The sequence below is a fragment of the Schistocerca cancellata genome, chromosome 2 (assembly GCF_023864275.1).
Source record: "Schistocerca cancellata isolate TAMUIC-IGC-003103 chromosome 2, iqSchCanc2.1, whole genome shotgun sequence".
Lineage (NCBI taxonomy): Eukaryota > Metazoa > Arthropoda > Insecta > Orthoptera > Acrididae > Schistocerca > Schistocerca cancellata.
The window spans coordinates 693175986-693190604 of NC_064627.1; the positions used below are offsets into that span (position 1 = coordinate 693175986).

The 14619-nt window shown below is 39.1% G+C and overlaps 1 protein-coding gene across 1 annotated transcript in view; it reads right to left on the reverse strand.

The window, feature by feature from the left end:
• LOC126162463 (sorting nexin-8-like) overlaps positions 1-14619 on the reverse strand; it is a 137096-nt gene that overhangs the window by 101985 nt on the left and 20492 nt on the right. Inside the window, exons 4-5 of the mRNA XM_049918992.1 lie at positions 7828-7963; positions 5806-5996 (exon numbers count right to left, since the gene is read on the reverse strand). Of these exons, the coding sequence (XP_049774949.1) occupies positions 5806-5996; positions 7828-7963 (327 nt within the window). The remainder of the gene's footprint in view (positions 1-5805; positions 5997-7827; positions 7964-14619) is intronic.

A 14619-nucleotide genomic window follows, 5' to 3' on the forward strand; every position in this document is an offset into this window, starting at 1 on the left:
ATATTGATTGCTACTGTATTCTTCATTGATAGACTAGTTTGTTTTTCTATCCATATGCTGCTTACGAAGTTTGGTGTCGTCCTTGCAATTGTTACTACTTGTCATTGACAGTACACTGTACTGGTTTTTATCCATAAACATTGCTTTATTTGCTAAGTGAAATCTTTTTAGCACTTTTTTATTTCTCATAATTATTCTAATTCTCATTCTGTGATTTTCTTGTTTTATCATTTGGTACATGAGATTTTCTGCAGCTCAGAATGTTCATTTCTTAGTTTTGAAATAGCATACCTTACTGTTAGAAAATTCACAGTTCCAGTAAATCTTCATTAACAAGAATCCCAAGAGACTGAAAAATCAGGAGTATGTGTGAAAAAACATTGTGTTAACCAGGGACTCAAAATTCTCTTTTTGGAATACAGTTTTTTTTCTATACATCAACCACTTCTAATATCCATACATATTATAAATGTGTGTGTGTGTGTGTGTGTGTGTGCGCGCGCGCGCGCGTGCACAACTACAGGACCAATCTCAATCAAACTTGGTACAAATATCCCCTATTGTCAGGCAACAATCGCTGAGGGGGAGAAGAACCATCAACCTATGACATCACTAACAATGAGACGTGTGAAAAATTGCCGTATCTTGCATGTTATTAAAATGTGTTATTTCTATGCTACTAACTGTATTCACAATATATTTCATGGACAGTGTGCGCATATGCTGCTAAATGCATCTGCAAGAGTATATCATGGCACCACACACAATTCAGGAGACATGACATCAAACACTGAGATGCATGATGAATTGATGCATCATGAATGATGTTTAAATTTATTAATCTTTGCTACTACATCTGTTTGCAGAATATTTCTCTGACAGTATCCACATATGCCGCTAAATGTACCTACACAAATATATCACTGTACGGCACACAGTTCAAGAGAAAAGATATGATGTCACAAACACTGAGATATGAAAAAAAAAAAAAGTCACATCATCCATTAGGTTTTAAAACATTTATCCTTTACTATAAGACACTCCTACACTTGAGTTAACTTAAGGGAATCCCTGACCCCTGGCAGCAATTTTTGACAGCTTTCAACTCTGAAGAGCAAATGGCTGTAGGCGAAAATGGTAACCCTCTACAGAGCTGTGAAGAGGCATTGCCATAACGATGTTTACAAAATCACATTGTAAACAGACGAAGCAGCTGCACGCAGTGTAAAGAAACTTTCCAGCATCATGTTCGTTAATCTGGATACTGTTCTTACAAATCCATACATTATGTATGCATATTTCTGTGTATGACAAATACATCAAAATGAAATTTTTCGATACTTCACTACAAACACTGTTCATTTTTGTTTTCATTTCTAATATAAAATTGGCAAAATTAATACTCAGACAGTGCTGGGTTTGTCAGCTAGTGTAGATATACAGGGTGGAGAAAATTTGTGTTACGAAATTTTAACCCTGGATAGCTGATGCCAGTAGGAACCAAAATTACTTATGTTATGTAGGTCCACAACACATCATTTTCAAACTACAGAAACTTGGTGCCACGCACTCCAATTGGCCTTGGGATTGCCCTGTTGCTGTTTGTTGGTCGACAGGCAGCGCTATGGTGGTTGTTTCACAAATACAAATGTCCCTCATCCCGTCACTGCCCCAACATGATACTCACACACGTGTCAAATAGGTCTTGCTGTTTGTATCCACCTCACGTCAGAGGTATTCATACATAAGCTTCGCTACAAAGCACACGCGTCACCTGTGATTTAGTCATTCAGTAAGCATGGCGGCACAGTATTCGTTTGAAGAACAACGAGATATAGTTTTTGTTTATAGGCTAGTCGACTGTAACACACATGGAGCTCTACAGTTGTATGAGTAACAGTACCCAGCAAGACGCCACCCACACCCCCAAATGTTTACAGCCATTCACCGGCAACTTGGCGAAACAGGCTCATTAGTGGGATATCGTGGTGATGCTGGAAGACATCTAACATGTTGGGATGCTGCATTTGAAGAGATTGTTGTCGAGCACTTCAAGGAAGCACCTATGACAAACACTGGACTGGTTGGACACGACATGGGTATCACTCTTCAGTTAGTCTGGAAGGTATTGAAGGATGACGGCCAGAATCCATTAGTTTCCACCCTGTCCAACTTCTAAATCCTGTGGCAGACTATGAACACAGGTTACAGTTTTGTCGGTGGTTTCTGCTACGTGTTGCACGAGATCCAGACTTCCCCACTATTGTGTTGTTTACCGACGAGTGCATCTTCCATCGGGATGGCCTTTTCAACACTCAAAATGTTCATTACCAGGCAAGGGGAAATCCTTGCATCATGTATGTCCATTTTCGCTCAACATTTGGGCAGGCATTGTGGGTGACCCATCTGATTAGGCCAGTCTGGCTACCTCCTCATCTTTATGGGGCAAATTACATTCACTTTTTGCAAGAAGCTCTACCTGGCCTGCTGGAAGATGTTCCCTGGACATATGGCTACGCATGTGGTTTCAGCATGATGGGGTGCCCGCACATAACAGGCATGCTTTGCGTGGATCTTTAAATGAACTCTTCAACGGCCGGGTAATTGGCAGAGGTGCTTCTAGGACATGGCCCCCAAGATCACCAGAGCTCATGCCACCGAACTTTTTCCTGTGGGGATTCTTCAAGGTTCTATTTCACCCAACCTGACGTGAAACACCTAGAAATGAAGAGGAATTAATGTATCACATTCAATATGCCCCCAATCGCATCAGGGCAATGCCAGGAATCTTTGAAAGAGTTCGGCAAAACACTGTTTGGCATCACCAAGGTTGTGTAGCATCAGAGGGTCCAGAATGGAAGGCTGGTGCTCTACCACTGAGCATGCGGGCCGCTTTGGATACACCGCAATCTCCGACAGGCAAAGCATTTGTGGTTATGCATTGTCCAGAGCATCCGACAACAGTGCAGTCCCACGGCCAATCAGAGCAGATGGTGCCAAGTTTCAGTAGTTTAAAAATTAGGCATTGTCGACCAACACAACATTAGTAATTTTGGTTCCTACTGGCATCAGCTAGCCAGGGTTAAAGTTTCATAACATTTTTTCTTTATGTGTAGTACAGTATATTATGAGTATCATCATAGGAAACACTAAATTATCAACTATTACATAATTGTTTGGAAGATTTTTAAAAAATGTTTATATCATTACGAATTACAATAATCCTATTTATAATGTCAGTTTGCAGTAACAACACAGAAAATAAATATGAGAAAAAGATGATTTGCATTAATTACTGCATTGCAACTAAAAAAAGTACTCACAGATCATTATCTGATGCCTGAAGCCTGAATCCTGTATATTGCACCTTCGCAGAAGGGGATTAAAATGCCTGGCAACTTCACAGCCAACTGTACTCATGGCTTTCGTAAAACCAGTGGTCATTTAGGATATTGCAGTAAAACTTTCTAATGTGTCCACAGCATGTAATACTTCCTGGCGGGAGGCACAATGTTATAATAATATCTGTGCATCATCACATTCCACTGGAATCATCATTGGTGTTAAACTCCTTAAAAGTAACTCCAAGGATTCCAAGATCTTGTAGAATATTCCATTTGTCGGATGAAATGGTTTCCTCACCACCATCTAATTCATCAACAGGATTACCGTCAGTTTCTCAGGATGCGGCAATAGCTTTTACGCATCAAGTACATTCCTAGTTGGCACTTCCACCTCCTTTTCAGCAATACAAATTGCAGATCTCACAAGCCACTTGTGATTAAACCTATTTATAAGTGCAGTAATGTCTTTATCCAAATGCTGAAGATTGATTTGTTGTATCTGGGGGAAGGAGGGAAGTGAACCTTTACATTGGTTAAGTTAAGATTGTATGTTATGGATTGTACTCCTATCCAGTGTGAGAAGAAAAGGGTTATTCTGAGCCATCACTGAACTGTTAAAACCAAGAAAGAATTTATGGAGAGATGAGCTCTCGATCCAAGTAATCTTATGGTGAGAGTAGATGCAAGTGAAAGTATCGGTGTTACATTCTTAAAACGATGTGGTTTCTTGAGCTGACTGATCACTCAAGATCAGTGTTTATCACTGCACATCTGAATTACATACAAATACAATCATTAAATGTTGTTCACTGTGAGGGTACAACTTGGGAAAAGATTGTAAACTGTCCAGTTTTGTTAATATTATATACATCACATGAGGCATTACTTTTCTCTCACTTTGTAAAATTCATGCAACCAGTTGTTTGCTCGTTCTTCCTCAGCTTTATTTACTTCACCACAAATCACTAATGATGAAACTGAGCATATCTTTTGGAACTGGTGCATCCAACCAACTGAACAACTGAAATCTGTAGAAGAATTTTGTCATTCCGTTTGTTTTTAACTAAATTATAAGTGGGCATACAGTTAAACCATTCTAGAAACAAAGTTTCAACATCTTTGTACTAGGCACTGCAAAATTGCTTGTATTTGTATCCAATGCAGCAGTATTAAGAACTTTTCCCGATCTCAAGTACTGTGGATAATGTAGATTTGCTAATTACATACTTGTCAGCAACTGTGCCTTTTTTCAGTACATCAAATCTACTTTCCCTATGATTTTTAGTTTAATTTGCAGACCTATGCTTTTCTCCTTTGTCTCAGCCAAGACTCCTCTCTTTCTGCTTGCAGCTTACAGTCTCGTATTAGCTAACTTTTGAAGAATGGAAAAGCATACCTAAAAATGGAATTGCATTTGTTGATGGCAGCTTATTGTTAAACCTGATGGGGCTCCTGATTGATCGTGATTCTCCAGCAATAGTATACAAGCAGCTTTAGCAGAATAATAAAAGGAAAAAGGAGGAGGAAAAAATGGAAAATTCGGATTAAATGAAAATTTCCAAGGACATAATGGACTAAAACCAGTTTGAAATTACAGTTAAATGATAAAACTTTCTGTAAGATCATGTTGTAGGAGTACTGTGTTGACCAATTGTTCAACAAGTCTGTGTTAGTTGGGAGGGGGAGCATACTATAGCTGTCAACTTGAAATGTGTTTTCACTGTTACAGTTCCTACAAATTTCCTTTTTAGCTGCAGAAATGTAGCTTTTATTTCCTTTCTCACTACACACCACTTCACTAGATGTCATCTTTCTCCTTCTAGGCCCCACCTATGATCTGAAAATATGTTCATGTTTAGTAAGGCCTCTGTACAAAGAAGTTGGTGTGGGCTGTACCCTGTTCCCAAAAAGTAACATAACTAACTTAGAGAAACCATTCAGTTTTATGTAGACCATGGCTTGTATAATATGCTGTGTAAAATGTGTTCACTAAACATTTGCAAAGCTGTTACCAATTCTGGCACAACATCTAGAAGGGTGGGAGGGAGGGGGGGGGGGGGGGGGAGACTTTATTGTATGGACCATGCTACATTTCTGCACAAGTTAGGACAAAGCTGAAGGAAGGATCATTTCATACCAAGAAAACAAAGTTTACTTCCAGTGTCAGCGAACAGGAGACAGATCTTAAACCGAGTTTGGTACCGTACAGTGGGAAAGCCACCACACTGTGTTCTGAGCCCATTTGTTTTCTTAATACATATCAACGATCTACCACTCATTACGACAGGTGTTACAAAGATTTTTCTGGAGTACCTCCAGAAAAAAACATTAATTAAATAAAATTTGAAAGCAATGGCATCATGATGAAACAAAATGACTTCAAGTTAAAAAGAAAGAAAAACCTCCTTTCTTTCTTCACTTTCAATGCAAAGACAGCAACAAGTGTATATGGTTTCCATACCTTGCTGGTGACCTGGTATTCCACATGCTTCAGAAAGAGACCTTTCTTTTCAGGTACAAGATCAACATCAACTGAATCTTGGGAACAAAGTTCAGTATATGTGAGACCAAGGCGAGTTGGGGTAACTCCCTGTTGATCTCTAGTCATTTGACGCAGTTCTGACAAATCACCAAGCTCTGGCCTTGGGAGCTCTGGAAAAAATGGAAAATAATTTTGTCAAAATTATTATGAAACCCTAACACCATAATAAAAAGTACCATGCTGGTTAAAAATACTTTAGTACTTAATGAAAGCCATGGGATGGCTGATAAGTAATTAGCAAAAGCAATGCTTATGACAGTTTAAGTTGTGGATCATTAGAGGAAGGCCACAACGTGTGTTTCAGAAAGGGGAGGGGAGGGAAATATTTAGAAAGCTTTCACAGAATTTCACACGTAACAATAAACGCAGACTTTACACAAATTCTTCGTCGAGGCTAGGGGTGGAGGGGCGAATACAGGACAGAACTGGAAGAATATGACCATCCTCTATGACTAACATTGCCATATCTGAAAATTAACATGTTACCCCGAGAAGATATAGGAGGTGGAGGAGGTTAGGGAGATATAGAGAAGGAGAGAAAGACTGGAAGTGTGGAAATAACACACTTAAGTAACTAAGGTGAAACAGCAGATATGTCTTGTACAACTTAGGAGATACTCCAGTTACTTGATGAAGTCAAGATAAACTCTTCATCTGTCTCACCATGGTGTTTATAGCTATTATACAACTACTTATGTATTTTAGCTCCTCCTATGTAACTACTAAAACTATATACTTATTTCACCACAGGCCACACTTTTATTTTGTTCTTGTAATAACATATTGTCAGTGATCTGGAATCAAACATACGAGCAAAGCAATTTTTTTAATCAAATTACAGAAGTGTGATTTTTGAGCTTACTCTATTTTCAGTTGTATCTGCATACACATTTGTCAGGTATTCCTGTCTTTGCCAATGACCCTTTTTACTCCATTTCACTTCAACTTGCAGTGAAAATGGGCACTGCTTATAAATAAAGTTGAATACAGATGGCTATAATGATTAGTTCAATAAATATTAACTATGAAGCAATTCCAGCTGTTATAACATGGAGTGCAGGACGAGTTTAGAAGAAAGGAAGGAAAATGAGTAGGGTTCATCATCCTATTGACAAGGTCATTAGAGGCAAATCACAAGTATAGATTGGAGAAGGAAGAGAAAGGATATTTGTCGTACCATTTCATTTCAAAGAAACTAAGCTGATATTTATCACAAGTTATTTAGTGATATCTTGGGAAACCTGAATCAGAACAGCCTTACAGAGATCTGAAGCACACTTCTCTCAAATACAACTGCAATGTCTTATCACTACATCAACTTGGTGAGTAAGAAATCGCGAATATTATTTTTGCTTTAAAGCAGAACAAATAGCATTTCTCTGCCTGTTTTTATAATTGTAGTAGAGAAGGAAAGTTGCTACTCACCACATAGCAGAAACGCTGAGTCGCGATAGGCACAACAAAAAGATTCACACAATTATAGCTTTTGGCCATTAAGGCCTTTTTCAGTTGTTTCATTTGTTTTTATAACTGGGGATATTGCTATTACTGTATGAAATATAATGTAGAATTTTCCTACAACATATGTGGCTGCAGAAAACATTTTACCTGTTTTTTAATTTATGATGAATGAATGTGTAACTTATTCAACTTTCAACTAGAGTAAGTATGGTTCACGCAAAATTTGAAGTAGATCAAAGCTTCATCTATGAACTTTCTGTCATCTGTATAAGCAAGCATACAGCTTCATAATATATTACTGCAACATATGTTCTCGCATTAAAACAACATCAGTCATATTTCACAGTAATATGTACTTTAAAGAAGTCATATGCCACCAACTGTCTTTTTAGGAATAAATACTTGCACAAAAATAATAATGACATATCAGATTCTATATCATTAGGATTTACTGAGTATAATGAACACTTAAGTACATACCTTCTCCAGAAAAATTTTCCAAAAGTTTTGCACTAGGCTGTTTCCCCTGCTGCGCCCAAGCCACAAGTGCTAGCGCTTTGTACAGGCTGGTTCTAGACAGAGCATTCACTTTTGGGTCCACTACTAAATCCCATATCTGCAAATTCAGTTCAATAAAAACCTTTACCTATATTCTGAACAACTGTTTGTTAAGATGAATGGTGGACATAAATAAAATTATGTAATTACTTCTTAAGTTAGGTTTCCAATTACACATTTTTTGTGGTCCCTCCATAGGAAGCACATGGGTTTATTGTATGAACACGATACAACAGAAAATATATAAAAAAAGTAAAGTATGCGTAAGGCAGTTCATGTGTAGCCCTAAAATATACATACTGATAGATCAAAGAAACAGAAATGCTGCAGTTTTTCGAAAATGTTGCTTTTAGCTTTTACAGTTAAACTCATCATCTGCTGTTTAATTAGCACTGTTTACTCTATTTCATATGAATCATTCAATATTTTCATAGCAATAAAGGCAAAACTGCACAGCTCCAGTCCAGTCACAGCCTGGCTGATATTTCCAGAATGAAATTTTCACTCTGCAGTGGAGTGTGTGCTGATATGAAACTTCCTGGCAGATTTAAACTGTGTGCCGGACCAAGACATTGAACTCGGGACCTTTGCTTTTCATGGGCAAGGGCTCTACCGTCTGAGCTAAGGTAGGAGATGAGGTACTGGCAGAATTAAAGCTGTGAGGGCCAGTCATGAGTCATGCTTGAGTAGCTCAGTCTGTAGAGCAGTTGCCTGCGAAAGGCAAAGGCCTCGAGTTATGGCATGCAGTTTTTATCTGCCACAAAGTTTCATATCAGTGTACATTCCACTGCAGAGAGAAAATTTCATTCTGGAAACATCCCCCTGGCTAAGGCTAAGCCATGTCTCCGCAATATCCTTTTTTCCGGGAGTGCTAGTTCTGAAAGGTTTGCAGGAGAGCTTCTGTAAAGTTTGGAAAGTAGGAGAGAAGATACTGTCAGAATTAACGCTGTGAGTGCAGGTCGTGAGTCGTGCTTGGGTAGCTCAATCAGTGGAGCAGTTGCCTGCGAAAGGCAAAGGTCCCGAGTTCGAGTCTTGGTCCAGCAAACAGTTTTAAACTGCCAAGAAGTTTCATATCAGTGCATACTCCACTGCAGAGTGAAAATTTCATTCTGGAAACTGAAGGTTGCTTCCACATATTTGCACGAAATGATTAAATCCTGCTATCTCTCAATCGATCATGTAGTTTAATGTTGCTAAACGTTTGTGAGGTTCACAACTTTACATTGTTCTGAATCACGAACCAGTCATCAGTTTTCACTCTATATTGGTATTTCGTCAAGATGTGAATAAATGTTATCCATTTCTATAAGACAGCAATTCCTCACACACAATTGTTAAATTTCTGCCAAGTATGTGACTGCAGCCAATATTACCCGCTAAACCAATATTACGAAAATTGTGACTATATTTCACTTCCCTCTATCATATTTCAAGCAACTTTGTGTCTGAGAAACTATGCCCATCTAGGACAACATGCTATGTTCTATTTGTCAAAAAGCTTTAAATGCAGTCACAAGCCTGGCTAGATATTGGGATGCTGCATAGATTTGTACATTTCTTTTTTAGTTTGTGGTTCACTGTTGCTATTTGAGTTCAGATATTGTCATTTTGTCATTTGGAAATAGTGGATGGAGCTGTGGGTGTTATAAAATGAAGTGCCAAGTGAAAAATTCTTAATATTTCTCTAATATTCTTCTGTTTGAGTTGAATATAGAGGAGCGACAGTGGCAGTGGCACCAAAAGAAACATTTGTGCCATGTATGGGGATAATGCCATTGGACAGAGCATGACAAGAACAGGGTTTTCTTGTTTTAAGTTGGACTGTTTTGATATTAGATACTCCACATTCAGGAAGACTTGCAGGGTTTGATGAAGGTTGTTTAAATACATTGATCTAGAATGATCCATGTCAGTGTACTTGAGAACTGGCAAATGTGATGAACTGTGGTCATTCCATCATCATGTGACATTTGCATGCATTAGTGAAGATTCAAAAACTGAGTGTTTGGGTACCACATGCTCTAAGCCAAAGTCACAAAAATTATTGGGTGGCCATATGTGCCCTCTGCTTGCTCGTTGCCGATTCGTTCGTGAACAACACCGGCCATTCCTTACCTGTACTGTAACTTTATGCTAACATAAGAAAAAGAGGGACTGACTGAGCCCAAACAAAGCAGGAACTCCTCATACAAAGATCTATGTGCATCCACAAAAAATAACATTATGTATCTGGTTGAACAGCGATGGTGTGGTGAACTATGAACTGCTTCCCACGGTGTAACCACCACTGCTGACATTTTTTGCCAACAACTGAGACATCCTGCAGATACAATCCAAGAACAATGATCAGGAAGACTGTGTGAAATGATGCTACTCCACAATAACACCCAGTTGCATTCTGCTAGACTGGGGGAAAAACCATACCGTGGTTTGGTTGGGAAGACATTCCACACCCACCTTATTCACCTGATCTTCCACACCCACCTTATTCACCGGATCTTCCACCCTCAGATTTTCACCTTTTCCGCTCTCTATCAAACAACCTTCAAGGAACTTCCTGTCTGGATGAAAATGTGCATTGAACATGGCTCAATGAGTTCTTCGCCCCAAAACCAAGTGACTTCTACACTCGTGGATTTGAAAAGTTACCCCAGCATTGGCAGACTGTTGTAAATAGCAAGGACAATACACTACGATGACTAAAGTCCCAGTTATGTCTAACTGTTGTGTTTATTAAATCTATGGGAAAGCACTACGAACTTAACACCAACCCAATATCTAGCCATAGGCATATTTTCTTTAGCAGATACTAGTGGGAAACACTATCAAAAGTGCTTCAAAAGCCAGAGATTAAACCATCTAATTACCTCCATTCATCGTTTACAAACTATCATGCAGGGAAAATGAGATTTTAATTTGGAATGTTAATGCTTCTTGAAACCAAAGTTGTTTCCACAAATAAGTGTGTTTGTTCATGAAACAGGACTTTTTTTGTTTGACTGCTAGACGTTTAGCAGTCTTTTCATTGTGTCTGTCTGAGGCTAAACATTTCCTCTAGATGGTGAGTAGCAACTTAACCTTTTCAAATTATTTTGATTTCATTCTGGACTTCTCATTGTTTGATCTTGTTGGGTGTAACTGATTTATGCTAGTACTGGTATCTGGATCATTTGACACTTCAGTTGAAGTTTCTCAGTCATCAATGCATTTCTTAACACTACTTTTAGTGGCATTTGCAGCCATCACACAAGCATAAATTTTCTAAGAGACAGTTGTGTAACTGAATTTTGACATGGTAGATACTGAATGAATCATACTCTTTTAAAATAATAAAAATCTTTCTCCCACATTGTCATTTAACAGCTCATTCACCTGTCAGTAAAATTACATTAATAAACTTTTCCTCTAGAATAGTTCTGCAACATTTATATTTCTGAAAACAATTCAACTGTAATTACTAATATTTTCATGCAGTAACCCGAGTCCACTGTGTAATCAAAACAAAACACCACAAGCTTATCAGAGATTGTTCACAATGAAATAAATTGTTCACTTCAAAAAGTACTGAGCAATGGTGGCTTAAATATTATTAACTTATATTCTGTGTTGGCCATATAATTGATGATGTCCTCCTCAGAAACCTTTCCCCCTAAGTATATTTTATGAAACACTGAACCTAGAGTTCTTTCTGAAATATCAATAAAATTAATAACCAAGCATTTCCTTCAGCTCTTTGTTTTACTTCTTTGACACATTTATGTTTATTACTTGCAATATACAAGCTTTTACTGACTAACTATACAGCAGACCCTTTAAAACAACATCTGTAAGAGCACATATTTGAACTCTTTAAATAAAATTACAATTATGTGTGAAGATGGTATCTGTTCTTACGGACATGTCCGAAAGAACAGATGCCATCTTCATATATAGTTAAGGCTAACCGGCCATTGACCTTCTCCTTCTGTGCCGATGCACACGCATTGCCCGAGCTATTACGGGAGTCAATAAGATTGTCTACCGCGAGTAATGAGGCACTACGAATGTAGTGTGTGGATATTAAGTTGGGAATGTGGGTCTCAAGGGGAGCGTGCAAGGGGTAAATCCCTGCCGTCGCACTATCCTCTATGCCCTCGGTGGCTCATATGGATAGAGCGTCTGCCATGTAAGCAGGAGATCCCGGGCTCGAGTCCTGGTAGGGGCACACATTTTCAACTGTACTCTGTCGACAGCTTAGGGGATGATTTCATTATCATTTCAAAAATAAAATTATTTATTTTCAGTAAATATTGCACTTGACAATAAAAACTGCAAATTATTATAGGATGGAGGTTTTTTGGTAAATAGTGAGAGAAGAAAGAGGATGTAGAAGTAATTAAAACTTGAGTATGAGATAACCTTTATTGAACAACAAAAAATTGAAATTAGAAGCATTACTAAACCTCTGTAAAAAATCTTTTTGCGTAATCAGTTATATAAATAAGATATGCACACACAAATATGATATTTATTAACTACTGTTTGTGAATCTACATCTAGACTCTACAAACCACTGTTAAGTGCATGGCAAAGGGTACTTCCCAGTGTACTACTTACTAGGTCTTCCTAGTGTTCCAATTGTGTATGGGGGGCAGGAGCTGCTTAAATGCCTCTGTGCATGCTGTAATTAGTATCAATCTGTATTCTCAAACCCTAACAGTGATACCAATGTAGCCATATGTTTCTAGCTTAATGCTGACTTTTGAAATTTTTTTGGCAGGGCTTCAAAGGACAGCTGGTGTGAAGTGTGATACAGAGTTAAATGCTTTTCGGATGTGACGAAAACCTCCTCCTCCTCCTCCTCCTCCTCCTCCTCCTCGCTGCGTTACGGCCTCTGTAGGACCATGGGTAGCCCCTTCGTGGACTGCATTTTCCTCTTCTTCTCCCAGAACCTTTTCATTCTTTGTCTTTTTCTCTCCCACTCTTCTTCTGAGATCTTCAGTTTCCGTTTCTCCTGTCGGCTCCACTGGTGACACTCTAATCTTTTCCTGTATTCTTCTCTGTCATTGATTTCCGGCATATTGGTCGGTGTATATTTGTTCCACCAATTTTCCTTTCCTTCAATCTTGATCCCCAATTCCAACTAGTCCTTCCGAAGTTCAACAACCCACTTGGTTTCTGTCTTTCCCCTTGTCCTCCCTGTTGTTTCCCACAGTCTCTTTGCCATTCTGTCCAAACTCATCCTAACTACATGTCCAGCAAACCTTGCCCTTTTGAGTCTGATTTCCCCGGATATTGTTCTCACGTTCCGGTACAATTCCTCCCTAGGTCTTCGCATCCACCTCTCTCCACCTCTTCTGGGACCTAGTATTGCTCTCTCTTCTTTCTCTAGTTGTTCTGCCCCATTTCTTCCTTGTAATGGCTTATCTTTGCCTCTGTGGATATATTCTTTTTATTGTATATCTCTCTCGTCGTGCAGAAGGCTGACATCTTCTTTATCCTCTCTGTTATTCCCTCCTTGCTCCTGTTCCTTCCTGTTATAAATTCTCCCAGGTATTTAAATTTGTCCACCACTTGCACAGTGCCTTCCAGTGTTTCCCAGTCTGCAGTGGTATTTAATGTCTGTCTTGTTATAGGCGATCCTCAGTCCCACCTTTCTGGCTACCTTACTTAAGTTATCGAGTTGTGTCTTCTTCCATCTCAGTTACTATTGCTATGTCATCTGCAAAGGCTAGGCAGTCGGCTTGAGCCCTGTTGTCCTTTTTGTCCCCCACATGGGTCTTTGGTATTCCCAGTTCCTCGTTTATTTCTCTCCACTGCCTGATCACTTCATCCAGTGCTGTACTGAACAACAATGGTGACAATCCACCTCCCTGTTTAACACCAGCCTTGATCTCAATTTCTTCTGACAGTGCTCCACTGAATCTCACCCTTGCTTTTGTGTCTGTCAGAATTTCTTTTATGAGCTCTTGTGTAGTTCCATCAAGTCCTCTGTTCTTCTGGATCCTAACAAGAGTCAGTCTGTCGGTGGAGTCATATGCCTTTGTGAAGTCCACGAAGATTAGTTCTGTCTTTTTGTTTTTTAAGGCCCTATGTTCTATCAGTTGCTTCAGGATAAATATCTGTTCTATACAACCTCTTACCTTCCTGAACCCCACTTGGTAGTCGCCAACTGTACTTTCTACCTGTTGTTCTACTCTCTTGAGCAATAGTTTTGACAGCACCTTGTATCCGGCCTCTAGTAGCGATATTCCCCTGTAATTGTTTGCATCTCTCTTGTCCCCTTTCTTATGTATTGGTGCTACAATTGCATTCTTCCATCCTTCTGGCAACTTCTTTGTTCTACAGATCTGGTGAATTATGTTGGTCATGTTGTCTATTGCTTTGTTGCCTCCCCACTATATCATCTCAGCTGCTATACCATTTTCTCCAGTTGCCTTATTATTCTTTCGATCGGTTATGGCATATGCGACTTCATACCTGGTTGGAGGGCGTGGCTCTCTCTCTTCTGTGTCCGTCCCCAGTTCCAGCTCTTCTTCAGGTGGTTCACAGTTCAGCAGGTCGTGAAAGTGCTCTGCAAAAATCCAACAGTTCTCCTACGCACTGACAGCCAGCTCCCCTTTCTTATCTCTTATAAACAGTTCTCTACCCTTGTGTCCAATCAGACTTTTTGAATTTCCTGAAAAAGTGTTTGCCATTGATTTTCCCGAAGTTTGTCTCAATCTCATCCAGTTC